Below are 18175 nucleotides of genomic sequence, written 5' to 3'. Positions count from 1 at the left end.
AATATAAATCTGGATCTGTTTAAAGAACCTTTCATAATGAAGAGTGTGGACAGTGGGAGCGGGAATGTGACTTATAGTGGCTACTGCATAGAAATATTGCAGCTGATCCAGGCCAAGGCCAAGGAGAAGTTCCAGGAGGAGTTCTCATTTGAGATATACGAGGTCGAGGACGGGGCTTACGGGGTGTTCGACCACAACAAGCAAAAGTGGAGTGGTCTCATAGGTAACTTAACCCCTCATTTTCCTACTTTTTAGAAATATATATCTCGTTACATATTGCCTGTGGTTAACAGTACCTCGCTCGTCATTTTTTTCTGCAACACGGTTAAGATCAGCAATAACATCACTTTGAGGGGTGTTCCTCTGTTTTTTTGGGGTGTTCTTCTGGATCGAAAAATTCTTTTGCAGAACATATAGAAGAAATCACAAAGAAGTTGAAACGGGTAACAAATTGTTTCTATAGTTTCAAAAAAATTTTAGTTGAGCAAAACGTATGTTCAACCAATTCTGCAATATTGAGTCTTGGTGATAGCAATGCAAAAATTAAAAAAACTTAAAAAATAACTGGTCAGAAAATAATATCTAAAAATTGTTTTTGGCGTTCGAAAATTTGAAAGCCTTTCGAAGGTCAAAGAAGAATTTCGAAGGTCAAAATTTTAAATAGGAATGTCATCTCTATGAACTAATTAAAGTACTTCCCAAGGTTCTTAGACATGACTCACCACACTATTTTTTGAATAATGCGATTAGAATATTTCCAATAGAAAAACTTTTAAGTCAAGAGGTTTGAAAAACTGGACTCAAACTCTTAGTGAAATCGACAACAAAAAACAAAAATTTTTTGGTAGCGCGAGTGCGTATCACACTGTCAAAAATCAACGCTTTGATCATTTTTCTCTGAAAACACTGATAGAACACAATCATTTCCTCCGTTTTAGGAGAAATTTTCAACTATGAAGGTGTTGCCAAGCGATTAAGTAAAACAGCACAAAAGGCGATGTTTTGAATCTGCCGTCTTGATGGAGCCTTGCCATCGATACATTTAGCTATTTGAAAGGTTCCTGTTCGAACCACAAGGTTACTATTCGAGTTTTTAACGTTTACATGTTTCGCTAATACCCTGTACTCAAAACATAAGAATTTTTTTCAAACAGACATGAAAAATTAGAGAAATTTATTTAAGCCGTATTCTGAAGTTGTGTGACCAATTTAAGGAGACATTTTGCTTCGGAAGGCGGACATTGCGGTGGCAGGAATGATTCGCAACTTCGACAGGGAACAGGTGGTGGACTTCACTGCACCCTACATGGACTATGGAGTCGGGATACTTATAAAGAAACCCACCGCAGAAATTAACATTTTCAGCTTCTTAGGTACTCAGTTTCAATCCCGGCCTGATCTAAATATTATCTAGAATAGAAAACAAACGCACGATGGAGCAAAAGTTGAAATCTTACAGAATCCCCGATTTTCGCCTTGTATGTCTCCTTTAATAAATGAGATTTAAAATGGGGGAGGAGGTTTTCTGTTCAGTTTGATATATTCGTCGTAGAGAGTGTGGGTGTTGTCAATAGAAAGTCCTTCAGGCACCGATTTCTGTTCCGACCCTCTTGAGGGGCGAAGAACTATATACTCAAATGGGTTTTTTTTGTTCAGTCAATTTTGACCGATCGATATATTCACCGTAGAGAGTTGAGACTGGTATCATTAGAAAGCTTGTCCTGCGTAGAATATGGAAATAAAAAGGTTTTTTTATTTTCGTTGTTTACAGGGAGTTATCGAGGTTTAAACTTTTGAGAAAATAGAGTGAATACCGTTGATTTTATTCACTTTTTCCGGAATTTTCGCCAATTTTCGACAATTTCGTCAATTCTGGTAAAAAATTTGTTAATTTTTTTTAAATGCTTATTGATTTTATTGACACAAAATATTCTAGGCTAATTCTATTTTTGTTTGTCAAAAATTCTGGCTGAATATTTAAAAATTCAGAGTTCTTCATCAAAATCAGCACGAAATAAGTTTCTTTAGTCCACTTTGATTAAATTTGCAGGAAGTACACACCCAAGCACCACCAACACAATCTTTATAGACCCAAAAGGGGGCCATTTCTACTTCAACTTCGGTTGGTAGTGCTCCGTAATTAAAACTTTGCCGATTTTTGCTAACTTTACTCGTTAATTATCAAAAACGCGGCATTTATTTTTGATTTTTTAACTAACAAAATATCTATATCTATAACACTAGAAAATTTAAGTGTTCTTAATTGACAAACAACATTAGCAGGGCTAATTTTGGACCAATCGTGGACGGTTACAATCCAAAAATAATTCGGATTGTAATCAGTCCTTCTTTTTATAAAAAAAATTCGGTCTTTTTTATATTATTTAAATAGAAGAAAATTTCAAATCAAAGATCACTATCGATAGGTCCATTTGACTTCCTAATAAGCTCCAGATTAGTTTGTCTATTTTATTACTTGACAGCTTATGGTCCTTTTGACTTTTAAAAAAATATGTTTTTAAATAATTAATGGCTTATTAAACATTGCCTCCATTTTTCACTTAATTTGGTCAACTTGTAGATTAATGTCAGCAATGAAAGAATGCTTCCTCTTTCTACTGAATTTAAATCCAAAAATTTTTGCGGTTTTACGCCTTAAGTTGTGGTTTTCTTGCTTTGATACTACAAGATTTAAAATTTTATAGGTATTGGCCCATTTTTCACATTTTCTAAAAATGTCACATTATCACGCCATTGACAGTTCATATATCACGTTAATGGCGTTCAAAATAGTGCACAATTGGTAATATTATGATACTTGAAGATGTAAATCATGGTTTTAACGGCTTCGACACTACTTTCTTGAAGAGTTTCAAAGAATTCTTTCTCTTTTACTTTGTCTTTTAGTCGTACAATAACACGGTTATGGTTATTTTCGTGTACAATAACACGGTTTCATTGGTATTCATGGGAAAATAAATGAGCAGATATTTCGATATTAGTAGATAACTGATGGCTTTCATGACTCTGAATTCAATTGTTTTCCAAAAAAAACACGTTTTGACATCACAATTTTGTTTTTTCTCTCTTTGTTAACTAGTCTCGTTAATTATAGGCCAAATATGACATTTTTGTTTTCAAGGGAAGGTGTCAAAAAAAATTGGTGTCGCAAAAACTAAGGTGATTTAAAATTTGTTATGATGTTACTGGCCTCGACACGGGTTTTCCACAAAAAAAAGTAAATTAATTTTTGATCTAAGTCGTTTTTGACGTTCTTTTTGTAGACCTAAGATCTAATCTAGATAATTGCAGTTCTGAAGGTTTTCCCTTGAAAGAATAAAAAACCTATTTAATTTTTTCATTTTGTAATTAATGGCTTTGATCTCTTTGGAAACAATTTTCTTCCGAAAAAAACTATTATTACTTAATTTTGCCTTTTTCTTTTTGTCTACTTGTTACCTAGTTTCTTTAAATAGAGGTCACATGATACTTTATTGGTGTTTGCCGAGACTGCAATCAAACATATTTTGAGGGCCAAAGTATGGCTTTACGGCTTCAAAAGCGTTTTCTGGCAAGTTTTAACTGATTTTTTGTTTGTTCTCTATTTGTTGATCGCATTAAAAATTGAATACCGACAGTTCTTAATTCCCGTATCTAGGGCATTGGATATTTTAAACCTATGGGACTTTTTACTTGATTTCCAATTGTTTTCCTTACTTTGAAATTAATTTTTCTTTTAAAGTGAGCGAATTTTTCATCTTGTTTTTTCAACTGTTTTTACCGCTTTTTTTCTTTATTGTCTAACTGTTAACAAACCTTATTATTGACTTGTCTCATATCTTTTACAAGTTATTTTGTTTATTTTGAGTTTCAGTTTTTGATGTAATTAATGTTTGTTGTTGTTGTTTAATTTTGCTGTTCGTCTTGACCCTCTTTCTTAATATTGGCATATCTCATCACTCTAATGCATCATTTTTTACTCCACAGAGTTATTTGCTTTGGAGGCTATCTTTTCGTTCATATACAAATATTTTTTGAAAATTAATTGAATTTTTGGGTTTTTCTATCTGTTCCTCATTTGGTAGAGAATTATGCCAAAATTGTGGATGAGCGGGGTCGGAACCTTATGTGCAATCGCACATTACCGAGCCTCCTTGTTAAATAAACCATTAAAATTTTTTTTTATCAAGGAGATATTTAATTTTTTCAAAGAGATATTTCAAGGGGTTTAAGTTTTGTGAACATTTGACATCGGAGGTGAAATATTAAACGTTGGTATTACATCCAAAGATAAAAAAAATTTTCGAACTGTTTGTTCCGATAATTTGAATTCTGCGAAAGTTTATAAATCATCAGCCTTTTCTAATGAAAACTGGCACCAAATAAGCTCTCTTAGCTCAAAAATTGCCAAAATATTAAAGAAATAAAAAAATTCTTACACCAATTTTTTCATATCCAAGGGGGAATTTATTAAACTCCGCTTCCTATGATAGTGTTTTTACGACAGAAATAAATTTTCAACTCCGCTTCCTACGACAGAAATAAATTTTCAACTCCGCTTCCTACGACAGACAAAAATTTTTTAAACTCGGATTCCTACGATCGTGTTCCTATGACAGAAATAGATTTTTAACTCTTCTTCCTTCCTACGACAGAATATATTTTTTGCATTAAAATCAATTTAAATACAAAATGCATCAATTAATTTTTATCGGATTTTTTTTTGTCAAACCATAAATTAGACAAAGCTTCGCAATCATTACTTGTAATTAATAATCGGTGGGCTGCTCTAACAAGGCTAGTTTTTGTTTCATCATGGGAAAATTCAATCGAATTGGGATTGTACTGGGGTGCTGTTTTTAAAACTTTTTCGTAAAAATAAGAAAAAAAAACAAGCAAAACTCAATAATTCATTGAAAGGTCATGAAGAGACTTTGGCGCAGCCATAAAATAATGAAATTAAAAAACGATTATATATATATATATATATATATATATATATAAAGTTTTCTTGATTGTTTTTTTATGCTCATGGCGCTTAGTTATTGAGTTTGCTAGCGATTTCTCTTAACTTTATAGTCTGCTGAAGTAATCTTTTGAAACCAAAAACCAGTTGACTACCTACGAAGGTATAAATTATCCTATCTATTTCTTTCAGTTGATACCTGTTAGTTCTTTCGCCATTGAACCTAATTGTTTTAAAACCCTCAAAAGAACTTTGAAATTTGTCAATTTTTTAAAACTTATTTGACTAAGTTCCATCAACCATCCCACTCTTTTTAGTGAACTAATGTTTACTCTTTATATCTTTTTCTTATTTCAACTAATTTGTTTTTATTGTGATATTACGATTTTAAATACAATTTTTTGTTGTTGTGTATTTGCGCACAATTGATTTTTTTTGGTGTCCTGTTACATAATCAGATTTTTGTCATATCTTCTTGATATTTTAAAGGCGGCACAAGGAAACATATATAATGTTTCGAAAGAACAGCTGGTGGTCGTAATGGTTTCCAAATTTTTTTCTTATAAATTGAATCGTTTTTTATTTCAGTGCGATAGGGAGTCTCTGAAATATCCAAAATACGAAATATAAAATTTTTTGAGTAGATAATATTTCGAAGAATCAAATATAATTTTGCAAAAGAAACTACCAGAACATTGTTAGCTGTTCTTAACGTGAAGGGCAGTCAGATGGCTAATCTTGAGATAAAAATGTGTACTTTTTCAAAGCCTTTGAAGGGAGTTCATGGACGCTATAAGAAAATTTTAATAGAAATGTATTTATCATCGTTTCATGCTAGGTCGATATATTCCCTCTGTTTCCAAAATATTTCCCACATATTCGTGAGCTGCATTTCTCTCTCTGATGTCGACAGGGCCTGTTGAGGAAACATTGTACCGATGGGCCACTGTCTCTCACTTTTTTATTGTTCTACTTTGATCAAACTGATTACAAGTGCGCTAGAAAAGCAACCTAAAACGTGCAGAACTTCTATCGCGTCCGTTATTCCTGCAGAACTACCCAATTCATGGACGAGGTTTTTCGAGGTTTTATTGAGTTATGATTATCCATCAGTGCAGATATTTTCCTATGAAATTTTAATGATCCACCGATGAATTGGTTACTGAATTTCTATAAACTTATGATATAATAATTAACCTCATTAATTTTTAGAGCCGTTGACCATTCCAATTTGGGCTCTGATAGCCTTGAGTGCTTTCTTCGTCTCTCTAGTGCTGTTCGTGTTGAGCCACGTGAGTCCATATGAGGAGGCAGGAGACAACCACGAGGGTGCAGATGGGGATGCGGGGGAGGGGCTGGATGGACACCGAGACAGGGTCTTCTTCCACAACTACTTCAACTGCGTATATTGGGCTATGGGGTGCCTCACTCAACAAGGTATAGGGATTGATTTCCAAAGGCCTACTTTGCCAACTTGTGAAGCAATAGCACTGAAAATATGACAAAATTGTCCGCGAGAAATTCAGTATAATGAAATTGAGAAATTCAAAAACTGTTCAAATAGAAAGATGGAATAATTTTTAAAACGTTCTAAATGAAAGTGCAACAGTGTAATTGCGTGTTGCATTCGAGGGAAAAGTATTTCTGGCCAAAGACTTTGTAACCGATTCTGTGTATTTACCGATAGCAGTCTGTCAAAAGGTGCGACAAATATGCCAAATTGTTGTGTCGAACACTAAGCAACAATTAACTCCAAACACGAAAACCAAAATTTGTATATAGAATTTTGACCTTCGACGAAAATCAAAAGCTTTACTTTCTGTGATTTCTACGATTCCAATTAGAAAAATGACTACTTTTCCCCTAAGAATTGTCCGCAAAGCACACTTTTATTGCCAATATTCCCCCCTACATAGGAGGCGAGTTCAACCCGACTTCAATGAGCAACCGGGTTCTGGGCACAGCGTACTGGTACTTCTCCCTTGTGGTGGTAGCAGTGTACACTGCCAACTTGGCAGCATTCCTCACCAGTGGCAGACTGGCCACCCCAATCGAGAGTCTGTCTGATCTGGCCAATCAGGACCAGATACCCTACGGTACTGTCAAGGAAAGCAGCCTCGAGGCATTCTTCAAGGTATGCCAGTTGGAGTTTAAGTGGGTCTTTCCTATTATAACCAGTCAGTGGTAGTGGTCACACGGTGATATAACGTATAGTCAGTCGTATTTGAACTAAATTAAGGGGTCTGTATTAACCAGTAATGGTTGGGTATTTTCGTACAGTAGTTAGACTATTATTAACTTGTAGTACTGATTTGTACAAAAATCTTAAAACGACCAATAAAGTCAAGGTGGGGGTAATTTCACTAGCTTAATTACATGATCGAGCACACTACTAAAATTGACCTAAAGTCTTTTCAATATTATCATCTAATTTCAAATCATTATTATTCAAATGAAGAAGTTGTCTTCAGTCGCAGGCGGAGAATACAGACGTGGAGACATACAAGACTCTTTGGAACCAGATGAAGGGAGATCCGAGTCCCATGGTTAGAAGTATAGAGGAAGGATACTCCAGGGTGATGACCTCCTCCTACGCATTCATGTGGGACTACCCTGTCCTACAGTATCAGGTAAACACAAATGAGGAATAAATGCAAATACAAACAAACTATTGAGAGAATTTTTCAACGAGTTAGTAGGTCGAATGAGGACAATGATTTTAGTTAACCTATCCTGATCAACAAAAGCATTAATGATAACCCGGGTCAAGATATTATGTAAAAAATTTGCTGAAATGCTGCTGCGTTTTCAAAAATTTCACTACAAAAACCTTTCAGCCAAGATGAGTTAAATAACAAAAAAATACTTGAGACAAATATGTCAAGAAAATAATTTGAGACAATCTTTTATTTTTATACGACAATTGTCATCAGTGAATAAGAAATTTGTATATTGAAAATGATCGACTGTCACTCGTTTTTTGCACAAATTAGGAGCACAAATTAGGCTTGTTGTTCCGACCCACTTTAGTGTGGGAGGAACTATATATTAAATGGTTTTTTTTGTTCAGACAATATTGGCCGATCGATATAATCATCGTAGAGAGTTGCGAGTGGTATCATTAGGAAGCCCGTCCGGCGTAGAATGAGGATTTAAAAAGATTTTTTCGATTTTCAATTTTTATAGGGAGTTATCGAGTTTTAAAATTTTGTGAATATTAGACGTAATTCATCTGTTTTCATTCACACTTTCGGTATTTTTGACCAAATTTTTGTCAATTTTGCTAAAATATGTTAAATTGTCAACTGTAGTATTATTGATTCTATCTCTAAAGAAATAGGAGGGTTGCTAAATTGTTCGATCCGAGTTTATTGGCTAGAGTTTATGCTAAATTTTTCAAAATTCAGAATTTTTTCGTCAAAAATGGGACTAAATCTGCTTTTTTGTTTAGCCCAACTGCCATAATATTGCTGGAAATAGACTCCTTAAAACTACGGTTAAGTTCTTTTTAAGCTTAAAAACGAGCTAGTTGTACTCCCGCTGGCTTTAAGAGTCTTCGGGGATTATAATTTTGCCAGTTTTATTGCAAATTTAACCTCGATAATTTTACAAAATGCACTGTATATTTTTGACCAACAGAAAAATTTTATTTGAAAATGATCAATTTCGCAACTATTTTGAACAATTGAGTGCCTAGTTAGATGCCCAGCAATATCTGAGTTGATCTTGATCTCACCATGGATCCGTACGATAAAAAAATTTTTACATTAGAATAGGACGCGACTTTTTTTCAATAAATTTCCGCAATGTGAATGGTTTTTATGTAATTTACTGACAATAAATTCAAAATAGGCCTAAAGTATTGACAGATAATATTTACAAAAAACCAAGCCAACGAGATTATTTTTTGGTTTCAGAGTTAAACTCATGGTTTTTATGGCTCTGACAAGTTGTTTTCGTAGAAATTTTTAGGACTTCTTGAGTTTTGATTTCATTTGTTTTACTTTTGTACCCAATCAAAGATCCAGTTAGTTTTGAAGATTTAAATGATTCTAGACAATTCCTTCAGTTGTTATCTAACTTCTGCTATGACTATGAATATATTTGTTTTGAGAATGTATTGGTGAATTTTTGAATTTTGCCTCTATTTGGTCTTATTTCTATCAACTTCGGGCGCAGTCTCAGTAAAAAGAGACAAAAACTAATTTCCTGTGAGTTTCAATATAATGTTTCTAACGGTTTTATATTCAACTAATGGATTCTTTCTTTTGATACTACACGTTTTCATTTTTTTTTTATTTTTCAGCATAATTGCATTTTTTAAAAGTTCATTTTTTTCCTCGTCGAATTATCACAATATTGACAAATACAATTGAGGGAAAACATACTAAAGAAAATGCAGAGCGTTGGAAACCGGCATATCTGGAACTGTTAGTTGTTTTTGTTGCATAATTTATGCTTTTTGGGCTGAGACACAAATATATCGCAAAATATTTCGTTTTTTTATTTTGCCTGTGTTTGTCTTTCTTTATGTTGTTGTACGCCATATAGCTGATAAAGAAAGGTCTCCATTGCTTCTCCAGGATGTAAAACTCAACCTAATTAAAGATTTCAGTTTATAGCTGTTTGTTATAATGATTTTCAACTGTACACTTTTTGCTTTCATTTTCGTCTTCATGTGCCTCAATTACTTTTGTTGATTAAACATTTGTTGCAATCTTTTTTATATATTGTGACTGATTGCTTCAACCATTCATTTTCAAAAACGTTTTCGAGTTTTCTATATTTCTGTTCATATTTTGGGTTTTTTGTTTTCATGTCTACGTAGTCCTTTTATAAGGAAGACTCGTTGATGTTAAGATGAGGAGAAAGTGATAATTTACAGTTCTTGCAGGTAACGTTTTGTAAGTATATTGCTTTGAACAGTGTAATATTGTAGAAATCTCTGAAGTTTTGACTTCTTTATGTTTTTGTTGTTATTTGTGGGATCGTGACTTAGACTTATTTTTAACAGGCCCATTTGGCTTCTTGAGGTGTTGCAACCTATTTCATCGCTTTTTGTTGAAATCTTAAGTCTTTTATGACTTATTAAAATATTTGTTATCAAAAACATATTAGCTTTTTGAGCTTCGTCAATTTTTAAAAAAAATTTTCTATTGATTTGTAGCTCATTTTCTGTAAACAAAGGTCACAACCAGTTTCCAGTGAGCTAATATTTATTCTTTGTGATGGTTTTTGCTTCAAACATTGGTCTCTCTGCTTTTTTACTACTGTTGCTACGAGGTCTTTTAAACTGTTTGAGAGTTTTAGATATTTGTACATTTTAAATGAGTTTTGTTTTCTTTTTAATTTGTAACGATATTCGTAGGTCCCATTGACCTTGAAATTGTGCTCAATTGAACATTGGATGATGACACCTCTGATTACTTCCTTTTGGGATATAAAAGATCATTATAGTGATTTCAGTTGACATCGAATGATATAAATAACTGCGAAATTATTTGTTTTCAAAAATAGAAACTTGTATTTGAACTTCGCACCTCTTTGCTTTTTTTGTCGACCTGTTAACCAGTCGTGTTGAGGACGGGTCCCTTTTTGTTATGAAGTATAGCTTACTTTGTTTTGTTTGGATTTTATCTGATTTGAGATTGATTTCGTTATGATTTTTTTTATTATAGACATCGAGTTTTGGTCGTAAATAATGTTTGTTGTTTGAATTTTATGATTGTCCTCTCTAGTAGTCAGTCTTATTATCAACATATTTTTATAGGCCCTCTGGCTTGGAATTGTTTTATTCCATTGGTTGTTTATTGAACGATATGCATGTTTTCGATCTCTTCATCATTTGGTAGCCAATTAAGTCAAGAATGTGGATGAGCGGGGTCGGAACATTATGTGCATACTCACATTACCGAGCCTCCTTGTTATCATTTCAAATGCAATTTAAAAATTTTATGTATAATCACTTGTACATTCTCAAACAAATTGTGACCGTCATAAGAAAAAAATTTAGTTTTGTCGTGTTCGTTTTGTTTTCTGTTATCTAAGATAGCAAATCAAAGTCTTTTCAACATATTTTCTGAAATGCTGACAAAGACTGTTAGATGACAATTTGAGTCAAGGTTTTCTTTTCGATTTCTTCCCAATTAACTTCTTGAAATTGTTTGGCAAAAATAGCCTTTCGAAAAATGTTCTTGCTTACGTTAACGGCTAAAACGGTCTTGGCTTCGACAAAACGTAACATCGAAAAAATTAATTTCTCGTCGATTACACAAAGATAGTGGTTTGTATGTTTCATTGTACCAAAACTCAATTTGAATTCAGTTTGAAAGCAATTTGAGATCTGGTTGCAGCTGATCCAAATAAGGAATGAAATTTTGAAACACCAATTTATATTTTTAAGTCACGTTAACAAAAATTTACCTGGTATAGAAAGCCAGGAGCTCAAAATTTGCTGCTTCATTTTATGGAGAGACTGTTTCTTTTCAACAAAGTTGTTCTCAACAATGTCGAGTGAAAATCATTGAAGAGTCATTAGAAATAAAATCTCAGTGCGTATATATCTTCAAACAATGACTTAGACACTGAAATTTTGATTCAAGGCATGAACTAAATGTTTGCACGTCTTGTGTTAGAATTTGATCAAATTTCAGCAAGTTTTAACAAAAATTGACGATTTTTATACAGTTATATTGACAAGTCTATAGGCAGTGCACCGAATGAACGACAAAATTAGGAAAAAACTGAAGCTAAATGCCCATATTTTGGAAGCTCTTAAACATTCTGCCATACCTTATTTTTGTTCGACCCGGTAAAGAACTTTTAAAACCCCAGCTGGTTAAAGTTTAAAAGTAATTATTATTTTTTTTCTATTTTATGCAGTATTTCAAATCAAGATTAGGGATTCCATCTTTTGCTAAACTTAAAATGACTTCAGAGGTAGCTTTTGTTTATTTTGAAGTGTAACGTTTTATTTTTTTCTTGACCTTTTCCATTTGTGCCACCCGTACGTTATGCGCCCCCCAGTTACAGAGCACGTGTCATTACAGAGTAAATCATTATGTAAAAATATGGCATGTGCGTCTGAGGGGTGCAAATAATATGCACTCACTAAGCTTTGGGGAGGCACAAACAGAAAAATTCCATTTTTTTCCAAAAATTGTTGCATTCAGATGAAGAAAAACTGTCAGCTGATGATGGTTGGGAAGTCGTTCAACAGGAAGAACTACGCATTTGCAGTCCCCAAATCTGTTCACTTTCTCCCCACAATCAGTCTGAGCATCCTATCATTGCAGGTCTGTCAACTAGTTTTGTTATTTTATTCATGTATCATGCACGCAGTTGAAACGTGATCATTAATATTACTTTTTGGCTAAAAATTTTTTCGTTATCCCTCATCATCAACATAGCGTTTTATCGTTAGCCTGTGTCAACAAGTCAATGCTTGGTTTAGCACTGAAAGTGCTCTGAATAACCTAATAAGAACAGAAATAGTATTTTAATTTAATCATAAATTTTTTAAAAAAGGGTTAATTAAAAGATAGTACTGGTTCGTTTTAGTTTTGTGGGGTGCAGTAATAGAATTCTCGGATCCTATTTGTTTATTTCTGATGACTGGAAGCAAAAAATCTTAAGATGTTATCCGTTTTCTCTAACCTGTTATCTCTGAGAGGAATAGAAATTTGGTTGATGAATGAAAAGTTTCAACAAAAAACAATAAGAAACGACTCATCCTTACTTAAGTAATAAGTCAACATTTCCATGATCAAATGAACAGGAGCAAGGCAGCTTGGGAGCCCTGCGTGAGAAGTGGTTCGAGGGCAACTCTCTCTGTACAGCGGAGGGGGAGGAGAAGACAACAGCCGGACTCACCTTCGACAACATCGGAGGCATATTCTACCTCTTCGCAGGTGGATGTCTCATGTCAGTCATCATCAGCCTCATGGAAAATGTCTGGTTCAAATTCATGAGGTTCGCACATTTCTTTATCTGTTTTTCTTTCAGAGGCTGTATTTGTGACAATTCTCATAAAGTTATTTTGTGTTGGCAACCGAACGATAGCTTGACTTTTTTCATTATGTCAATTTGACCGACTGATATCTTTTGTGAAGATATAACATAGTGATCAATGCGAAGCTTGGAAAACAAAATATAAACACATGGTCAATATCATGAATCAATATCTATCAATCTCAAACAATAATTAAAGCAGCTGCAGCAGCTTTTCAAAGACAGGCCATGTTTTTATCTACTAAAACAAGAGACAACACAAATCCCATAAATTTCTTTCAAATTCTTCTTTCATTCTAAACCCCTTACTCTTGAGAAAACAAATCTACTTGTGCATATGCTTTAAACTAATAGAGCTGTCAAAAACTAATAAAAAGTGGTACTTATTTGAGCTAGTCTTTCAGACTCTGCAGAATTTTTGCTAATTGTTCCGACCCCACTTGTGGGGGGAGGAACTTTATACTCACATGGGTTTTGTTGTTCAGACAATTTTGGCCGATCGATACATTAATGGTAGAGAAATGTGAGCAGTATCATTAAAAAGCTCGTCCAGCGTAAACTCAAAACTAAAAAGATTTTTTTAATTTCGTTTTTTTTCGAGGAGATTTCGAGGATTGAAGTTTTGTGTGAACACGGGATATTTGGCACAATTTTGTTCAATTTCAGTGTAATTATTCATCAAATTAAGATTTTTTTTATTATAATATTTTAATCAAAATTACCTTTCACGCCACAAAAATGCATCAATTTTGAGTTCCCAATAGATGAAAGGCGATGAAAAGACTAGTTCTGGTCTCACAGGGAAGTTTACTATTAAAAAAGTCGAATTCTATTTGAGAGCTCCTTTTTATATAAAAATTGTAATTTTTTTGTTTTCCTGGGTCACTTAGATACTAGTCGCTTTTCAAATCAAGGTTTCCTTAGATCCTGATTTACAGTCAAACGAAGCCCAATGAACAAAACTTTCGTCTTCAAGGAGACGCTCGTGTTTTTTTTGGCTGCGACTCTGAGTTTTTCTAATTTTAAATGAAATTTTGATTTTCTTTTTGAGGTTTTACTAAATTTTTGAGGTTCTATGGCATAATCTTGCTGGTTAAAAGTGCAATAGTTTTCGAATTGAGCATTAAGTGAACCTATCTAATAGCTAATGACTGTTAATTCTTTAAAAATGATTTTTCGAGAAAATTTTTTTAACATTAACCAATCAAACTTAATTTTGTGAAAAGTAACTAAGTGTCAGTAATTTAAGTACCCTCTTATTTTCTACTGTATTCAACTTTAATTTTACTAGCGGTTTATCTTCTAACGATTTGTTATATGACTTCAATGCCACAGGACTTCAATATTTTAAGTTCTGTTTTGTTTTTTATTATTAGTTCCTCTTGAAATCTTATCACATTATCCTGAGATTGATAACTCCCATTAGAGAAATCGTTCAATGGATTATGGATAAAATTTTCAGAGAAAAACTTATGGTTAAATTGGCTTCGAAACACTTTCTTCACGCAATTTTCTACTTAATTTTTAGATTTTGCCTGTATTTGTTGTTGTTTTCATAGTCAATGACCTATTGTAATATCTTACTGACGGCATTTGAATGAAAAACAACCTTGTTGTCTCATCAGGTCATGGCCTAGCGTAATTATTAGCTTCTGTTGAAAGCTGTTAAATTTAATGGCGTGGATACTGTGGGTCTTCTAAAAAAATTTTGTGGTGTTAATGTATTTGTTCATGTTTGTTGATTTATTAGAGTCAAATTGTTAAAAAAAGAAGCAAATTGCTGTTAAAAAATTAAAGAAGAAAATTTTTTAACTGAAATTTTTTAATGGCTTCGACACTTTCATAGCTCAATTTTTTTATCGCTCAAAGTTTTGCTCTTTTTGCTTCTTTTTCCATTCTTTAGGTAGCAATAAATTAGTGATCGGTATCGTATGCTTGTAATTGAGGATTGAATGAATGATTTTGCCCGAAGCAGTCAGTTCACTAAGAGTAGTCTTAACGATTATGAAGTTATACTTTTTTTTAGATTTTTAATGGTTTTTCAATTTTTTCTGTTTATGTTGTTCTTTTCGTAACTTTTAACCTAATCTCATCATTGAGAGATCCCATACAATTCTTTGTGTTTTCGATAATATACATGCTTATTGTTATCATGACTTAAATGTTGTTTTGTTTGTTGGATAATATGCGTTTTCATAAAAAGTTATGTGAGTTGTGTATTTTTGTTTCTTTTTCTCGTCCTTTAGCACAATCCCGTAATAACAGATCCCAATTATTTCTTTTACCGGATTGACATTTAAACCAACAAGTAAGTATCTAACTTTTCTGAGATTTTCCAGAAGAAGCTGTGCTTCATCATTGGGAATTCATGATCAAATGAACCATCTAACATATTGGAATTTTCTTGAAACTTCAGTTGCCGACGGAAAGTTGTCTTTTGTCTATTTAACTACAACTTCCCTCCGAACGGAAACCCACATTGTTAATTTTTGGCCCCTTTCTATGATTTTTTTTTGGAATCAAGCCACCAATAAATATATAGATTTTTCACAGATGTGAACTCAATTGTACATATAAAACAAGAGTTCAAAAGTTACAAATGGCGGCACTTTTCAATATTGTTAACAAGATTTTCAACAATTTTTTAGCGCGGGACAAAATTATAACTTGCAATGTTGTCTGTACATAGACAACAAAAAGTAGATTATTTAAATTTATGAAACCGGTCTGCATTTTTTGACATCAGCTGGTTTTCATTAAACTTCTAGACCCACAGTACGACAAATTGGCAAAGGAAATAGCAAAATAATTGGTAGCATAAAAGCCTTTTAGTTAAAATGCTTACTCAGATAACAGTTATGTCGTAAACTATATCAGAAAAGTGCAATTATTTTTCCAACCGTTAAACACTAGATTTCCAGGTATCTTACACTTTAAGAAAAAATTCTGCAAATTAAGCCCCAGGAATATTGGGTAGCATTTGGACTCTGGTGAAGTCAGTTTATTGAAAATTTATTGCAATAGAGCCTGTTTTTGAGCTCAAAATTTTCCCTATCCCAGTTCACTACAGTTGACATGATCTGGCCATAAGATTCATCAACTAGCTTTTCCGCTCATCAAATCATTCAGCAAGATTTAACCGACATTTTCTAACTTATAATTCTAAGAAAACTTCTAGTTAATTTTGATTAGCAAAATGTTACATCTGGTTCTTTCATGGTCTGGTTTCAGGAGAGTGTCTAAGCCGGAGGTAACTGACAATGACTCGATTACGGATGAGAAGGCGGAAAAGGTGATGGGACAGGCCAATACCTTTGACTTTGAAGCCAGCGTCTTCAGTCCACAAAACAGCACCTGAAACCACAACAACAACAAAAGCCAAAAACTAAACTAAAACTTTGATAACGACATATCTCATGCAGTCTTGATTTTGATAGCGTTTGGATAATAAAATCAGTTTGAACTAATTAATTTCCTCAGGGTTTTTGAGCGTCGAATTGTGTGAATTAATTACCAGTGACACTAAATCAAACCACAAGCATAGGTTCCAGACCCAAACTACTTGTGATAAGACAATTTTCCGACTTAGCAGTCTGATCAGACCATTATCCAGACTCTGATTGCTTCTGATCAGACCATTCCATGACAAGACAACCTTGATCAGTCTAGAGTATGACGTCAGAAACTGTGTATCTTTTGAGCAGCACAATTGTCTATGATCACGTCAATTTTTAGTTTTGCACGGTGATCAGACCGTCCTTCATTCTTTATCGTTTATTCAGAAGATATCCCAAACTTTGCTCTTTAATTGACTTTCTACTTTGATAAGATCTTGCCCTTGCCTCAAGCCATTGCTCTACAATCAGACCACTTCCGGATTTTGAATTCTGATAATTCAGAATTTCAGACATTTCCGTTCTCCGGAAACAATTGCAAACTGTGCACTCTGATCAGATCAACCTCGAGAAATAGCACACTGATGAGGCAATCATCCAAACTTAGCATTCTAATCAAATCGCCTTCGGGCTTTCACTTTTTTAAGGACAATTTTCTAAAGTTTGTACCCATCAATCGCACCTTTTGAACTTTTGAACTTTACCTTCACGAGACGAGAACATTGCTCAGACACTTTCCAGTGATCAGAAAATCAGGGAGACCTTGCCACCTGACCTGACAATCTTAGAGAGTTTGCGATCTGATCGGATTATTTCAGAAACAAGACACTCCAAAATCAGAGCACTCAAAAAAATTGCGAAAATTTGAGACGACCAAAATTGTCCCCGTCTCGATACAAACACCCCCCGGTCTCTGCCGTTTGTTCAAATCATCTTTCACAGTTGGCACACCAATGAATTCATTTTCGACTGACACTCTATTCAGAGGATTTTCCAGGTTTTGTATTCGCAGACCAACTACAAGACTTCTTCTTCAATTCATTCCATTCATAAGAAAATCTACTTTGATCAGATCAGCTTCCGGCGCAGCCTTCTAACCAGCGTACTTTCTCGTTAATTGCTCCCTAATAAGTTCATCTCTTAAAATTTGTTTTCTATGCAAGTCATATTTTAGAGCTAGCACACGCGCCCAACTGTTTCAACCTGTGATCAAATCTTCGTCAAGGTGCAAACTGCTACCGAATTTTTGTTGACCACCAGAACAATAACTGGCAACAAAAACGCAAATGATGATTTGATAAATTGGATTTGAATAAGATCTAATGTTCTGGCCTTGATTTAAACGTTGCTGATGTAAACTAGGACCAAACCAATTCTTTCAAACCAAATGAAAATTCTTTGAACAATAAAATTGAAAAAAGACTCTATGTGCCTTCATATTGCCACATTGTTCATTTCTATTTCAATAAAAATGTCAATATTTTGGAGTTATCGACGAACGAAGCCGCGGGCCTCAAAATAGTGAAAAGGTCATAGAGGAACGCATTCAGAGCCACATAAAAGAATTCACAAGAAAAATCGAGGGCGACAAGAAGATGAAACATCAAAAACGAGAGACCGGTAGCGGATTTATTTCTTCTCCTTCAAATATTGCACGCGCGATGCGAGGACGGATCCCAAAATTACCCAATTTTCCTGCACTGCAAAATCCAGTAAACAACGAACAAGCCGACTTGCAGAGCAAATTGATTATACCACAATCTTCGGCATCAACATCCGCCCTACAACAAGTAATACCTGCAGA

General features: G+C 33.9%; 1 protein-coding gene across 1 annotated transcript in view; it reads left to right on the top strand.

Annotated features, from left to right (window-relative positions):
• Positions 1-16455, top strand: part of LOC142344044 (glutamate receptor ionotropic, kainate 3-like) — a 63337-nt gene extending 46882 nt beyond the window's left edge. Inside the window, exons 8-15 of the mRNA XM_075395514.1 lie at positions 26-223; positions 1215-1373; positions 6179-6403; positions 6883-7100; positions 7438-7596; positions 12139-12261; positions 12744-12937; positions 16208-16455. Of these exons, the coding sequence (XP_075251629.1) occupies positions 26-223; positions 1215-1373; positions 6179-6403; positions 6883-7100; positions 7438-7596; positions 12139-12261; positions 12744-12937; positions 16208-16334 (1403 nt within the window). The 3' untranslated portion in view covers positions 16335-16455. The remainder of the gene's footprint in view (positions 1-25; positions 224-1214; positions 1374-6178; positions 6404-6882; positions 7101-7437; positions 7597-12138; positions 12262-12743; positions 12938-16207) is intronic.
• Positions 16456-18175: the final 1720 nt, after the last annotated feature.

This window comes from Convolutriloba macropyga, chromosome 8 (assembly GCF_964194025.1).
Source record: "Convolutriloba macropyga chromosome 8, txConMacr16.3, whole genome shotgun sequence".
Classification (NCBI taxonomy): Eukaryota; Metazoa; Xenacoelomorpha; order Acoela; family Convolutidae; genus Convolutriloba; species Convolutriloba macropyga.
The sequence above is the reverse complement of the archived record's forward strand: the minus strand, read 5'-3'. Positions and strand labels throughout refer to the sequence as shown.